Here is a 16,186-nt window from a genome sequence, read left to right as displayed (position 1 = left end):
GGAGGCTGGCATGCTGCAGTCCATGGGGTCGCAAAGAGTCTAACACAACTGGGCGACTAAGTGGAACGGAATTATGGAATAATAATCCTCTATTATGAATCACTTGTTTTGAATCAGATACGTGGTTTGCAAGTGTCTTCTCCCGTTCTGTCGTCTGCCTTCTCATCTCACTGGTTGGTTTCCTGTGCCGTGCAGAAGCTTCTTAGTCTGATGTAGTCCAGCTCGTTCATTTTTGCTTCTGTTATTTGTGCTTTGGGTGTCACATCCGAAAATAAAATCGTTGCTCAGAACAATGTCAAGGGACTTTTCCCATGTGTTTTCTCCTAGGAGTTTCTGGTTTTTACATTTAATTTTAATTGTAATTTATATGGTTTCTGATTTTATATCTGAGTCTTTAATTCATTTTCTATTAATTCTTCTCAGTGATATAATAAGTGTTTTTGCAAGTGAATATTCAATTTTCCCAGCACCATTTGTTGAATAGACTGTCTTTTCTGTATTGAGTATTTATTCTTGGCTGTTTTGTCAAATGTTAGTTGACTGTATAGTCATGAGTTTATTCCTAGACTCGCAATTCTTTTACATTAGCCTATATGCCTGTTTTTTTCACTAGCACCTACTATTTTGATTACTGTAGCTTAGTAATATAGCTTGAAATTAGGTATTGAGCTGCCTTTGGCTTTGCTCTTTTTAAAAATTTTTCTTTCATCAATGTGTTTAACTTTTCATTCTGCAGATCTTTAACCTTCTTGGTTAAATTTATTCCTAGTTATTTCATTGTTTTTGATGCTGCTGTAAATGGGAGCATGATTTAGTCTTGGTGGGCTGCGAAACATAGAAACATAGAAACCTCTATGTTTCTAGGAGGTTTTATTTATTCTAGGTTGTTTAGTTGGTGTGTAGTTGTTGCCACAGTAGTATCTGATGCTCCTTTGTTTTTCTATGGAATCAACTGTATTACCTAACTTTTTCAAAGCATCTGTAAGATGGAGACAGTAACACCCAATCTGAGAAGAGTTAAATGGGATAATGTATGTACAGTGTCTAGAAACATGCCTGGTGCTCAGTCTGGGCTAAACAAAAGGAAGTTAGTCTTCCACAGTGTGAAAGTGAAAGTCGCTCAGTTGTGTCCGACTCTTTGCAACCCCATGGTCTCTACAGTCCATGGACTTCTCCAGGCCAGAATACTGGAGTGGGTAGCCTTTCCCTTCTCCAGGGGATCTTCCCAACCCAGGGATCGAACCCAGATCTCCCGCATTGCAGGCGGATTCTTGACCCGCTGAGGCACAAGGGAAGCCCTAGTCTTCCAAGGAGAAGTTTTAAAAAAAGCTTACTTTTTTTCCTTATTATGGAACACATGAAAGTTCAAAAGAGAAGACATGTAGCAGGGGGGACCAGAGCCTGTGTTCGTATGAGAGACCACAGTTTGCGTGTGTGCGTAAATGGCTTAGAAAGAAGGGATGTTAGATTTTTAAGAGTATGTAATCAGTTAAACAGTTACAAATCCTTGCCAAAACAAATGTGTTGTTTTACTCAAGAGTTCCCTGCAAAAATAATTATAAATTAAGCATTACATTGTTGCCTCCTGATTTATATGATTCATATGTATTTTTAAATTATATATTGACAAAATGACACATTGGCCACTTGTAATTATTAGAAGTTTAATTTTTCTCAGTTTGAAATTTTAAAGCATTTTCTTAGTGATAGTCTTTAAAAACCTTGCTATTTATTATAGCAGTTGAATCTTTGAAGAGATGTTATTCTTTGTTTTGTTCAGTGTTGCTGAGACTTATATTTTTGGCAAAAGGATATTTTATTATGTGCAATGGTTTTTTTAATATAATAAAATGTATTTAAACTATTTTTAAATTATAAGAGTAGAACCAACATTTTCATTATTAAAAGACAATTCTTTATCATCTCTTTATGTATTTTGGGAGATAATTCTATTTTTTAATTTTTTAAAACTAATGTTGTCATTCGGTTTCTTTGACTAATATAATCCCAAAGAGCATTCATTGGACCTGTTTTAATATTTCTTTCTGATTTTGAAGAGTTAAAGATATTATCTGAAGATTACTAAGAATGTATTTTCTTATGAGAATTCTATGTTGCTGATTTATTCTTTAGTTAAAAGTTAAAACTTTTTCATTTATGAATAATGCAGTATATATAAGTGATACTAAAATTTTAGTTTTATAATTGCCAAATAAATTCCATTGGTTTAAAAATCAGGAATTTTTTTTTTCTTTTGAGTGACCATTTTAAGCATTTATAAATTTTGTTCCATATTAATGTGTGGATTTGAAGTTAATATTATGTGGTTTGTACAACCATTCTTGAATAGTTGAAACTTAAAAGAATTACAAATTGCAGATTTCTGTGCCTGGTGGAAATAAAATAAATATGAAGTTTGGTAGATACTCATTTTTCATATCTCTAATATAAACTGGCAAATGATACTAAAACAGCAGTTTGGTGTATATTTTGGATATTTTCCCCCCGTGTTAAGTGTCTTTAAAAGTTTTAACTGTATTTATCGCTATCATTTGAACAGGTGTCTCAATGCTTGTACCTACTGCAAAACTAAACACGCCAGAGGAAATTTGGCCAGTTATCCGATTGATGAGTTAGTAGATAGAGCCAAACAGTCTTTTCAAGGTAAGAGTTTCTAGAATTCTGTGATTTCAGTCTCTTTAATAAATTTTAGTAGTCTTCTAAGTAAAACTTGACTTTAGGTTATGCTTGTTTAGCTTTCTGAAGAGTTTACAAATGTTTCAGCTTATCTAATAGAAGGTGGTGTCAGATTCAGGTTATGATATTTGCATGACTTTTCTTTCACACTCTTCTGTTTTCTTATGACTCTACGGTAGGTGACATACTTTGAAATTTATCACCTGTCTTTATATTTCATGGAAAAGACAAAAAAATAAAAATGAAAGCCATGACCTTCTGGTGTGTGTTAATTAGACTTCTGTGGAGTGAGTGAAATATCTTTTAAAGATTTCTGTCTCTTTCTTTGGTAATTTTTGGGCCATTTAGAAAACAGAACTAATAAGGATTATCAAGAGTCTTGGAAAGAGAAGGTGGATTTTACTTTGAGCAAGTAAAGATAACCCCTACTCATCCATAGGACTGTTGGAGCTGGGAAGATTGGTAATGGTATAGAGTCCTAAAAATGATTCTTTGTGTGGGTGGCCAGCTACTTCTGATTCATCACTTGCTGGAAAATGTCATTGCCTTGATATCTCTCAGCATACAGTAAGACATTTGCAACATGAATCACAATTGTGTTGACACATAACCATAAATTTCCTCTTTTGTCTTTGTTTATAGTATGTATATATAACATTGGTGTGTTTTTATAACCAACATGAGATAATCTATTGTCTCATAATCTTGTGGGTTAATACTTATCGACAATGTGCTTTTCCTTTTAGCAAGTAACTTAGAGTGCTACTTCCAGTACTTCACACGCCAAATCTCAGAAAGTATGTGTTACAAACACACGTATTTAGTCAAAAGCTTTTATCAACATGAATTTGAACTGTTCTTTAAAACAAAGAGAAAAATACTCTTGATTAATTCAACACTTCTGGACAATTTTTTTTTCTAACTTTATATCCTTAGCACAGTCCCGTTTTCTGTTCACATTCAACTTGTATTGAAAGAAATAAATGGAAACTCATTGACTCTTGTAGTTGTCCTGTTTCAGAACCAGCTGAATTGGCTAATCAGAGAAGTCTGAGTGGTTGTCTTTTCTGCAATATGGCTACTTTAAGGATTCTTTAGAAAGGGAATGAATTCGTACAGAAGCCTACTTTGTTTGAAAAATGATCCTTTGCTGGCATTCTTACTTGGTGTTTGTTTTTCTCTATATCTATTGAATAGCAGAGATATTAGAACTGTATGATCTATCCACTAACTCTGTGATTAGAAGGCATACAAATTACAAGTGGGTTTGCTGATTAAGATGAGTGACTCAAAGAATATATCAGAGGTTAACAGTGACTTAGTGGCTGTTTCTAGAGAAAGTATTAAAAGAGATTTATTTAATATTACTTTCATCATCATGATCAGATACATATGTGCTTGGTTAGTCCCGTTTCCCACCCCCCACCCCCCACACCCCGCCAATGAAATGTGTGCAGGACAATGTTTTTCTATTGTCTTGTTGATTGAAGGTTAATATTTGAACTGATGGGCTCAATGGGTTGATACATGGAACTGTTACTAAAATACCAAGGTCTTAACTTTCTAGGTAAGCTAGTGTGTTTAGGGAATTTTAAGTTGTGAGTATCTGATGCTCTTTGCCATAGGATAGTTTGAATTCACAGCGCTCTGCTGGGTTCCAGCCACGTGATCTGACAAAGGTACTTGATGTATACAAGTCATGGTTTTCTCATTACTATGACATGTAGTGTTGCTTGTTGTTTGAATTTGAGATAACTTACATGAAGTCATTGGTTGTGCCTTTATCATAAAGAAGGCATGTGACTTAAACTGGAGGAATTTAAAATAAATTGAAGAAGAGAAGTCTAATTTTTTTTTGAGAAGTCCAATTTTGAGTGAGAATATTGTAATATCTATAACATTAATGATTAGAACCATGAGACATTTTCTTTTACTTCTAAAATATGTTTTATGAAGAATGTCTTTACAGATAGGAACTATTGAGTATGACAGTCACCTTTTGCTTTCTCAGTTCGACAAATGCAAAATCATGTTAAGGATGGCCTTACAATTTCACAAGAGGAAATAGCAATCTATAAGCTCACAGTTTAAAGACATTGAGTTAGCAGCATCGTCTTTTGTTCTGCAACAAGCCTTGGTATCATAATGGTTGTATAGACTTCCTATGAGTTTTTAAAATTGCTGTGAGTTTTTAAATTGAAAAGAATAATTATGAAGTTAAATGTAATATTAGAAATAGCCCGTTTTTCTTCTTTGGTGACTCTTGCATATCTCATTCTTTAATAATTAAGAAATTAGTAATATTTAGAGGATAGAGCCCCTTAAATTCTACATTATTCCATTATTAAATTTTCCCATAATCAGTAATAAACATTATGGTTCTTTGAGAATTTAATTAGAAAAGTCTAAATATGCTGTCACTAAATTTTAGTGTTTTAAAGTTGTTATGTCAGTGCAAGTTAAATTTCCCAACTGAAAATTGCATTCCTTTTCTTACTTTTTCTTAAATTTTTAAATGACTATGTGTCACAAATACAAAATGGTTTTTAGAAAATCTCTATACCAGTTGTAGAATAAAGATTACATCCCTGGTTGCCTGTCATGTGATAGACTATACAATAAGGTAACAATTTCTTTCTGAATAGCATATTCATGGAACATTTTATATTCATAAACATTTATTTCTTAGACATCTAATGAGTGAAGAGACTAGTGCTAGCCCATAGGCAAGGGAACATTCAGAAGAGATTCTGAAATAATCATGAAATCATTCTGAATATAAAGTGGCTTCCTAAAGTACTAAAAATATGCTGACTATACATTCAGCTGCCAAGAATGGGAAAAGGAGCCCATTAACTTTTGAATGGATATCATTAAACAAACTTTATATCTTTTAATAGAAACTTTACCTTTTATGAAAAATATATATAGTTTATATTTTGTTGGTTTCCTAGCTTTTTTTTTTTTACATTTTCATTGACTATTTTAACCTTCTCATGTGTTTTTCATTTTTGTTTCAGTTCTGCATATGAGTGTGATATTTACCAGGTTAATTTCTGGGTATCATCTCTTTGTTCTAATAGACCGTTGGGAAACCTCCCACCCTCACTTCACCTGTGCTGAGCTTTAGGTTTTAAAAATTCCTAGCCATGACAGTCTTTGGGGACTGGGGTTTGACATGGTTGCATTTTAGATATCTGGAAAAACATGTCAAGCAATGACCAAGACTTTGTTGGGACCAGAATGAATTTACAAGCTAGTGTTTTCTAGGATATTTGTATTGATTTTTCTCCAGCAGCTAATCAATCAGTTTCAGTTGTATAAGTGATGGAGCAAACCTTTTTAAGTGTGCTGGGTGAGTGGTGTGGAAACAGCACCTTTCTCTGCTGTCTCTGGAATCAAAATGTAGAGATGATGGATGAGCTGTTTTCATAGCTCTGGTATGCTTTTCTAGATCTCATTTCTGTGTTGTTACTTTTTTTTCTTCCTCATAAATCTGAACAGCCCCCCACAAGATAAGTGGCAAAAACTGGTTATGGAAAGGTGAATAAATTAAGATGAAATATTCAGAGCAAGGAGAAAATTTCCTGATGCTTAGTAATTTAGAGGTCTATGTTGGAATTTGATGAATTCAGTTTTATTTCAAGACTTGCAAAGATACCATCTAATGTGTATGAGGTTAATTATGCAATGCAGCTGGAAAACATTACTTCCTGCCCTTTTGGATAGGAGAGAATATGAGCAACAATTGATTTTTCTGATGTATAAACTTGAAATTGTTGAGTTGTATGGTTTACATGAAGTCGCATTTGACTTATAACCTTTAGCAATTAATACTGTATATTGATTTTCATCTAAGATGAAAAAGAGACCAATAATTGCATCCTATTAATTTATATGGCAGTTGTTTAAATGTCTCTTTTATTCTTTTATCTTTTCATTTGTGCTGTGTTCAAACTGAGAAATCTATTTCTTCTGTAGGATTAATAACATTAATATATATATTTCTTATACATTGTCAACTTCCACAAAAGGATTTTAGGCAGGTTACATTAAAGGATTATATGTAATAGACCATAACAAAATAAAATCCTTTATATGAAATACTGTATTGTGTTTCAAAAGAGGAAAGATAATTATACCAACTCGTGAATCTTGGCTCTCACAAAGAGTAGGGGGTTAGGGTGATTTATATAATTTGATAATCAGTTTTTAATCAGAGAAATCCACATATCTCTAGACTGTAAATACTAGGAAGAGTTATTTGCTTACATCCTTTTCTAAGAGACATCGACAAATATAATAGAAATGCCTTTAGCCTGTAATGAGGAAATGGCAACCCACTCCAGTATTCTTGCCTTATGAATCTCTTGGATGGAAAAGCCTGTTGGGCTACAGTCCATGGGGGTCACAAAGAGTCAGACACGACTGAGTGATTTAGCACGGTGATGTATATAGAATTTCAAGATAGTCTCTCCATGGCCTTTTCTTCTGTTGACTGTTACAAAACCCCCCAATATAACATTAAACTGTGACTTTTAAAATAAATTTCAATGGCAGAGCTAAATAAATTTACGTAGTATGTATAACTTGATAGGAGGATCTGATACCTAAATAGCTGTTTGTCAGATATTCTGTTTAAATAAGCTGAGATTAATCACTTTGGTGTCAGAGAATGTTAGTAAAGGTTATCTACGGCAGACCAGAGTATAACTGACTTGGTTCTTGCCTCTTCAGACCTTTGAGTTTCTAAGTCAGTGGTGTTCAAAGTTTTCTTAGCAATAAAACAACTCTTTTTTCAAATGAAATTTGAAAAGTAAAAGCAGAATTGCCAGGATTGAAGGATTGAAGGTGGGGTCCTGTTTAATACGAGTCCTTTGCTGCTGAGGCCTTTCTTTCCTCAGAACATTTAGGATTCAGCCTGAACTGGCTGGTGTTGATTAATGTTTCTCTGCTCTATTCCTTAAATACACCAGTCCAGGGCTGGCAGATGTTTTCTTAAAGGGCCACATCATACGTGTTTTAGGCCCTGTGAGCTACAAGGTCTGTCACATCTGTTCATTTTTGTCCTTGTAGCATAAAACCAGCTACCTGTAGACATGAAAGAATGGGTGTGGCTGTGTTCGAATAAGGGTTTAGTGGTCAGCTTTGGGGAAAGGTAACTTAAATAAGATTATTGAGAACTATCTTATGGTCTCTAATATGCTAGCTAATACACATAAATTCATAAGCAAAGGATGTAGTCTCTAGGAACTAATATTCCTCTGGCATCGATTAGTATTATCAGTCTGGCTGTTCATTTTAGTCAGTTGGAAATTTTGTAAAACCAAAACCACACTGATGTCTGTGTCCCCTTGCTGACAACTGCATCATCATTTCTGTGGATTGGGAGGCCCTGCATTTTCTAAAATATAGATGATTCTAACCGTATAAGCCAGAGTTTTGAACTTGAATTGAGATCCACTGGTTTAGATGCTTTTTTTGGTTGAAGTTATTAAGTGAACTGACCCTCTCAATCTCTACTGAGAGGGACTGTGAGGAGGAAACCCTGGTTGATTAGTAAAGAATGAGTCAGGCTAGGGAGGGTGGCAGGGCAGAATGAAAAGTGAAAGTGAAGTCTCTCAGTCTTGTCTGACTCTTTGCGACCCTATGGATTGTAGCCTACCAGGCTCCTCTGTCCATGGGATTTTCCAGGCAAGAATACTGGAGTGGGTTGCCATTTCCTTCTCCCATAGTACTGTTCATTTGTAGATACCACCCTGCTGGTTAACGGCTGGCTTCAGAATCCCCTGATGGTGCTTACTTAGGTGAAGAGGTTCAATGATTTTTGTTTTCACTAGGTATCACAGAAGGGTCAGCTGGTATTTTACAAGTGTTTCCTGGGCTCTGTGGAAATCAGAAAGATGGAAAAGGCTTGTCTCTAAGGAGCTCCTCCTAATTCAGGGGGACAGAGTAGCCAGTTGGACTAATGAAAATTAAAGAACACAGAGCCAGGAAAGACAGTGTTCAGATGGCAAAAAACATTGAGCTTTTTTAACTTTGGATTTTGATCCATGATCTGTCTTCCCAGCTCCAGGCAGCCTTCACTGATCAGCCAAGCTTTCCCCTCGGAATCCCTCTCAATACTGAGTGCTGTTCACCACTGCTTAGTATTCTAGATAAACTCTGCTTGCCATTCTGAATCTTAAAGTTTGTGTTAGGCTGGAGGTAGACAGAAGAAACCACAGTAACTATTGGAACTGTATAGTTGTTGTTTCGACATTCATTCAACAAATACTTATTGAACATTGATTAGAAACAGTTCCTAGTTTTACTGATAGGTATGTGCTTTAGATATGTGGTGATAACAATGCATTATTATAATCAATCTTTGATTACTTCTGCCAGTAAGATAGGGAGACCAGTGGTGAGGTTTGCTTATCCCTGCTGTGGGAAAGAGAGATGCAGTCCCAGGGCTGTTTTACAAAACAGCATCTGTTTATAATTCTGTAAACTTTCATAGTTCAGAGTACATATAACCCATAAGTACAGAAAATTTGGAGCTTCTGGGAATATCATTTTAAGTCTATCCCTAGGAAAACTAGAGTGTAATCAATCCCCCACTGTTACTGGTGAGTTTTACCTTTTCCACTCTGTTTTGTTCTACAAAACAACCTGCAAGTATGCAATTAGATATGAAAAATTATATGTAATATGATAAGACCTTTGCAAAACAGATGGGAAAAGTCAAGACTTGGTGTGGAATTGGAACTTGGGAAAGTAGGCCATAGTCACATATGCTATTTCGACTCTGAACTTGTCTTAAAAGCTTATTTTCCATAAGACTAAAAAAACCAGCTTGGCATTAGATTTGAAAGAAAATTTTCACTTGTGAGCTCTTGTAGGGAATGGGAAAGATGCATTAGGTCTCAACAGCATCCCCTTAACACTCAGATCCACATACCAAGTTTCTTACAGTTGTATGTTTTGGCATTCCTTGTTAGGACTTGCAGCCATGCCCTGTAAAGCATAACACTCTGACAGGATTTCTTGGGAGCCTAAGAGAATACATTCCAAGTGTTTGGGACTTGCTAGTGATCTGGCTCCACTCCCATGGTCCTTGGGTACTACAAAGGAATCGTGCTATAGAGGCTAATAGCTTAGGGTTTGCACACCCGAGATTGTTTTGGGAGATGATACGTCAGAGTGCAGGAAGAAGATACGAGGATTTGTATTGATTTGTATTTTCTCTTCCTTAAAAGCTTTTTTGGTATATGTTTTATACTGTATATAATAGCACATTAGTGCTTGAGTATAGTTAGTAAGTACATCTCCATGGGGATTCATTAAACCTTTTTTTAAATTCATTCAGGAGAGTGATTTTCTAAAATATGGAGACCACTGATTCAGAGAACAAATATCCTGCCCGTTTACCACTAGAAACCCAATTCTTTCCACCAGGCATCTGGTTTGAGTAGGGTTTGCTCTCTGTCAGGGTCCTAAGGTGTCCATATTCTGTTTTGATTGAGGGCAAATCCATCTGCTTTTGAGATCAAATAAGCAAAGAATAAAGTTGATGATCTTTGGAGGAAACCCGTAGTACTTAATGAAGACTCTTGCCGAGCATCTGCTCAGAGGCAGGCTCTTAGTCCTTGGCAACACGTGTTTCCACTCTGCTTCCATCTGGGTTTCAGATCACTGGAAGACTGAGCCAGGAGGGTGTCGGGTCAGGCCTCGGTGACAGTCTACATTTGGGTTTAGTAGGTGCTCAGTAAATGTGGAATTGGTGGCTGATCCTGAATTGATTATGCTCGATGAAATTCCATATGCGACTTGGAACCTGCAATGAAAATATAGCCTGGAAAAGCTGTATTTCTAAAGTGGGCAAGGGATATTGCTTAGTTTCAACTGCTCTTCCTTCACAATTGAGTACTCTGTCTCATAACACAGGCTTGATTTTATGACATCAGACATTTGGTGGTGGTGGCTTTCTAAGCTTTGCAGAAGATAATTAATTTACTTGCGGAAAGTATCTCCTGGTAGTTAACAGTACCTGTCATTTTACCAAATGAGTATATCCATGTAGGTCCCATGTTTCTAGTTATAATTAAACATTTGCTTTGACATTTCTCTTCTGCAAAACAGAATTCAGCAAACAATTTGTGATGACACGGGGACCAAAGTTAACTGAGGGTTTGCTTTCGGAAGTTTGAACTGAAGGTAATCTGTCTCTGGGATCATTTTGGTGAACTTTAAAGGCTGCAAGTTAGTTTTGGAAGGTTGTTTAATGGAATTTTAATAGCCCTTGAAAGATGTGAAAGTGATACTGCTACCTGGTGGTTTGTAAACCTGACCTTTGTGAGATGTTTTCTGGGCAAAAGTACTATTTTGTGATGCCAGCAGCTTTTATTGATTCTGCAGAGTCTGCAGTTTTCTAACACCGGCTGTCAATTCATTCCAGCTGAAAAATTATTAAATTTCTTCTCCTGCTTGTGTGGATATTAAATTGCAGTAAACATGCTTGCACAGTGTCAGGTACAGCAAGCACAATTTTCTGCGTGAAAAAAATGTTTGTTAGTGGGACCTTGGCGGTTCAGCACAGGTTATAAATTTCTGTATTTCTTCTTATTTGTTACTCTCAGTTATGGTTTTTATTTCTCTTGGTAAGTTTCTTGTTATTTGTAATATCAGAAAGAAAAGTTTGATTTAGACTGCTGACTTTAAAAACTATGCCCTTTAGTTCATTTCTGGTCTTGTCAAAAGAAAAAGATGGGAGTAAGAGGCTTTAACCAGTAAAAATATGATTGGAACAGAATGAGAAAGATCTGATGAAAGAATGAATTGAATGAAAAAGGGAAGGGATAAATAATTCGATGATCATGAATTCAGTTCAGTTCAATTGCTCAGTCGTGTCTGACTTTTTGCAACCCCATGAACTGCAGAACGCCAGGCCTTCCTGTCCATCACCAACTCCCGGAGTTCACCCAGACTTGTGTCCCTTGAGTTGGTGATGGCATCCAACCATCTTATCCTCTGTTGTCCCCTTCTCCTCCTGCCCTCAGTCTTTCCCAGCATCAGGGTCTTTTCAAATGAGTCAGCCCTTCGCATCAGGTGGCCAAAGTATTGGAGTCTCAGCTTCAACATCAGTCCTTCCAATGAATACCCAGGAATGAGCTCCCTTAGGATGGACTGGTTGGATCTCCTTGCAGTCCAACTGACTCTCAAGAGTCTTCTCCAACACCACAGTTCAAAAGCATCAATTCTTCAGCCCTCAGCTTCCTTTATAGTCCAACTCTCACATTCATACATGACCAGTGGAAAAACCATAGCCTTGACTGGATGGACTTTTGTTGACAAAGTAATGTCTCTGCTTTTTAATATGCTGTATAGGTTGGTCATAGCTTTCCTTCCAAGGAGAGAGTGTCTTTTAATTTCATGGCTGCAGTCACCATCTGCAGTGATTTTGGAGCCCCCCAAAATAAAGTCAGTCACTGTTTCCACTGTTTGCCCATCTATTTTCCATGAAGTGATGGGACCAGATGCCATGATCTTAGTTTTCTGAATGCTGAGATTTAAGCCAACCTTTTCACTCTCCTCTTTCACTTTCATCAAGAGGCTCTTTAGTTCTTCTTCACCTTCTACCATAAGGGTGGTATCATCTGCATATCTGAGGTTATTGATATTTCTTCCGGCAATCTTGATTCCAGCTTGTGCTTCCTCCAGCCTAGCATTTCTCATGATGTACTCTGCATATAAGTTAAATAAGCAGGGTGACAATATACAGCCTTGATGTACTCCTTTTCCTATTTGGAACCAGTCTGTTGTTCCATGTCCAGTTCTAACTGTTGCTTCCTGACCTGCATACAGGTTTCTCAAGAGGCAGGTCAGGTGGTCTGGTATTCCCATCTCTTTCAGAATTTTCCACAGTTTGTTGTGATCCACACAGTCAAAGGCTTTGGCTTAGTCAGTAAAGCAAAAATAGATGTTTTTCTGGAACTCTCTTGCTTTTTTGATGATCCAGCGGATGTTGGCAATTTGATCTCTGGTTCCTCTGCCTTTTCTAAAACCAGCTTGAACATCTGGAAGTTCAGGGTTCACGTATTGCTGAAGCCTGGCTTGGAGAATTTTAAGCATTACTTTACTAGCATGTGAGATGAGAGCAATTGTGCGGTAGTTTGAGCATTCTTTGGCATTGCCTTTCTTTGGGCTTGGAATGAAAACTGACCTTTTCCAGTCTTGTGGCCACTACTGAGTTTTCCAGATTTGCTGACATATTGAGTGCAGCACTTCCACAGCATCGTCTTTTAGGATTTGAAATAGCTCAACAGGAATTCCATCCCCTCCACTAGCTTTGTTCATGGTGATTCTTCCTAAGGCCCAGTTGACTTCACATTCCAGGATGTCTGGCTCTAGGTGAGTGATTACATCATCGATGATCATACATAACACATAGATCCTTTTGAATTGCGGAATTCTAGTTAAGCAAGGTGGAATGATGGTGAGGTAGTAAAGTGGTTCTTAAACTTTCCTGTCTCTGAGACTAATTTTTGGACGTTGGAGGTGTATGTTTAAAATGCAAGTATCTGGCCAGATACCACCCTTATGGCAGAAAGCGAAAAAGAACTAAAGAGCCTCTTGATGAAAGTGAAAGAGGTGAGTGAAAAAGCTGGCTTAAAACTCAGCATTCAAAAAATGAAGATCATGGCATCTGGTCCCATCATTTCATGTCAGATAGATGGGAAAAAATGGAAACATTGAGAGGTTTACTTGGGCTCCAAAATGACTGCAGCTGGTGACTGCGGCCATGAAATTAAAGGACACTTGCTCCTTGGAAGAAAAGCTATGAGCAACCTTGACAGCCTATTAAAAAGCAGAGACATTACTTTCCTGAGAAAGGTCTGTCTAGTCAAAGCTGTGGTTTTTCCAGTAGTCATGTATGGATGTTAGTGTTGGACTATAAAGAAAGCTGAGTGCTGAAGAATTGATGTTTTTGAACTGTGGTGTTGGAGAAGACTCTTGAGAGTCCCTTGGACTGCACGGAGATCCAACCAATCAATCCTAAAGGAAGTCAGTCCTGAATATTCTTTGGAAGAACTAATGCTGAAGCTGAAACTCCAATACTTTGGGAGTTTCCACCTGATGGGAAGAACCGACTCATTGAAAAGACCCTGTTGCTGGGAAAGATTGAAGGTAGGAGGCGAAGGGGACGACAGAGGATGAGATGGTTGGATGGCATCACCAACTTGATGGTCATGAGTTTGAACAAGCTTGAACAGATCTGGCCAAATTTGTGATTCAGTAGGTCTGCCATGGCCCAGGAATTTATATTTTCAAATGAATCACTCCTAATGACCCAGATGCAGGTGTTGTGAGGAACACTTCCAGAAACTTGTCTAGAGATTTTTCTTGATTAAACACACCAAGTCATTTGATCAGAATATTGAAGGGAAGAAGAAATGTACTGTTTATGTCAAGAATATCAGCATAAACAACATAAGCTACACAAATGGTCTTCTACATGTTCATCTTATTGGAAAATATGTCTTTCGTTTCTCTGAATACCTTTGTCAATGGATGTGAAGTGACAAGCTTCAGTGGTGGGTGTGGGACAGTAGCAGTGTTTCATGAGTCAGGCCTGATACAGAATGTGTGTGTGCACACGTGCACATTTGATGTGGCATGATTAGAGCCCAGAAATATGGTCGAACTCAAAAAAAGTAGCCTGGAAAGGCATCAAAGCAGAGATCTGAGCCAGAGATTAAAACTAGAGTCTGAAACCAAAAAGACAGAGAGAAAATATAATCCAAGTGCCTGGAGAATAAATTGGTGAAAGTCCTAACTAATTAATTAGAATGGGCCATATTGCTTGCTTGCTACTTGCAGAGTGATGAACCTAATTCAGGGTTTAAAGGTAACGTGTGTAATGGACAAAACGCACTTTTGGCATTATAAACTGTTTGAAATATTTAAGCTTAGGCTTTTAATTTTTTTGTTTTGGCTGTGCTGCTTGACATGTGGGATCTTAGTTCTCTCACCAGGGAACCAACCTGTGCTCCCTGCAATGAACACATGGAGTCCTAACCACTGGACCACCGAAGAAGTCCCATAAGCTTAGTTTATTTTATGTTTCATAATTAATTACATATTTTATAAATGCATTTTAGAATCTAAGATTTAACAAACCCAGCGAATCATAATCCCTGTTTTCTTCTCTCTAAATATCATGTGGATGAACAGTGAAAAATCTATTCCTCAGTGGCCACCATTGACTCACTCCCTTGGTAGTCATGCTTTTGTGTAGACAGGGCCCTTCTACACTGGCTCTCTGCTTGGCATGTGTCTTGCTTTGGCCGTTGGAGCATGAGAAAGCCTGATGCAAGCAGTTTTATAAACACTGGTATACTGAAGCTTGTTCTTATGGAATGTGGCTTGGATCCCTGTGTCTCCTTGAAAGTGGTCCAGCTAACCTACTGCAGTTATTGCATGGACATAGTCAGCCCACAAATGTAGCAGCTGAGATTCGAGATGTGAATGAGGAAGCCATCTTTAATGTTCCCACTATCACACTGATCAAAAAAACAAAACCTAATCCACGTCGCAGAGCTAGAGCAATAATAAATCACTGTTTGGTGCCACTAACTTTTTGTGTAGTTGTTTTGCAGCATTAAGTATATTGTGTTAGCTATTTTAAAAGTGTGTTTTAAATTAAAATGTAATAATGCCATCATTATATTTATAGTACCTGTTCATTTAGCCAAATGGATTCAGGATTACATTTTGGTTATAAACAGAAAGGGTTAAATTCTGTGACCTTAAGAAAGCTGTTTGTTCTCTCTCAGGTTCAGTTTTTTCATCTGAGCAGTAGAAATAAAGCATACTTGTTAGATAATCAGCATGGATTTTAAGCAAGATGCTGTTAATACTAAATCTATGATACTTTGAGAATACTTAAAAACTGTTGTTTTTGGTCAGTCACTAAGTCATGTCCAACTCCTTGCGACCCCAAGAACGGCAGCACGCCAGGCTTCCCTGTCCATCACCAACTCCGGAGCTTGCTCAAACTCATGTCCATTGAGTCGGTGATGCCATCCAACCATCTCATCCTCTCGTCCCCTTCTCCTTCTGATTTCAGTCTTTCCTAGCATCAGGGTTTTTCCAATGAGTCAGCTCTTCGCTCCTGTGACCAAACTTCTGGAACTTCAGCTTCTGCATCAGTCCTTTGAGTGAATACTCAGGGTTGATTTCCTTTAGGATTGACTGGTTTGAGCTCCTTGTTGTCCAAAGGACTTTTGAGTCTTCTCCAGCACAATTCAAAAGTATCAGTTCTTTGATGCTCAGCCTTCTGTATGGTCCAGCTCTCACATCTATATATGACTACTAGAAAAACCATAGCTTTGACTACATGGACTTTTGTCGGCAAAGTGATGTCTTTGCTTTGTAATATGCTGTGTTTGTCATTGTCTTCCTTCCAAAGAAGTCTCTTAACCTCGTGGCTACAGTCCATGTCTGC

At 37.2% G+C, this 16,186-nt stretch overlaps 1 protein-coding gene across 5 annotated transcripts in view; it reads left to right on the top strand.

The window, feature by feature from the left end:
- Nucleotides 1-16,186, top strand: part of CDKAL1 (CDK5 regulatory subunit associated protein 1 like 1) — a 579,065-nt gene that overhangs the window by 261,876 nt on the left and 301,003 nt on the right. For all 5 annotated transcript variants that reach the window (XM_061147519.1, XM_061147518.1, XM_061147516.1 and 2 more), the window contains one exon: nucleotides 2,561-2,664. In XM_061147519.1, the coding sequence (XP_061003502.1) occupies nucleotides 2,561-2,664 (104 nt within the window). The remainder of the gene's footprint in view (nucleotides 1-2,560; nucleotides 2,665-16,186) is intronic.

The sequence above is a fragment of the Dama dama genome, chromosome 7 (assembly GCF_033118175.1).
Source record: "Dama dama isolate Ldn47 chromosome 7, ASM3311817v1, whole genome shotgun sequence".
Taxonomy (NCBI): domain Eukaryota; kingdom Metazoa; phylum Chordata; class Mammalia; order Artiodactyla; family Cervidae; genus Dama; species Dama dama.
This window is presented reverse-complemented; position numbering and strand designations above follow the sequence as displayed.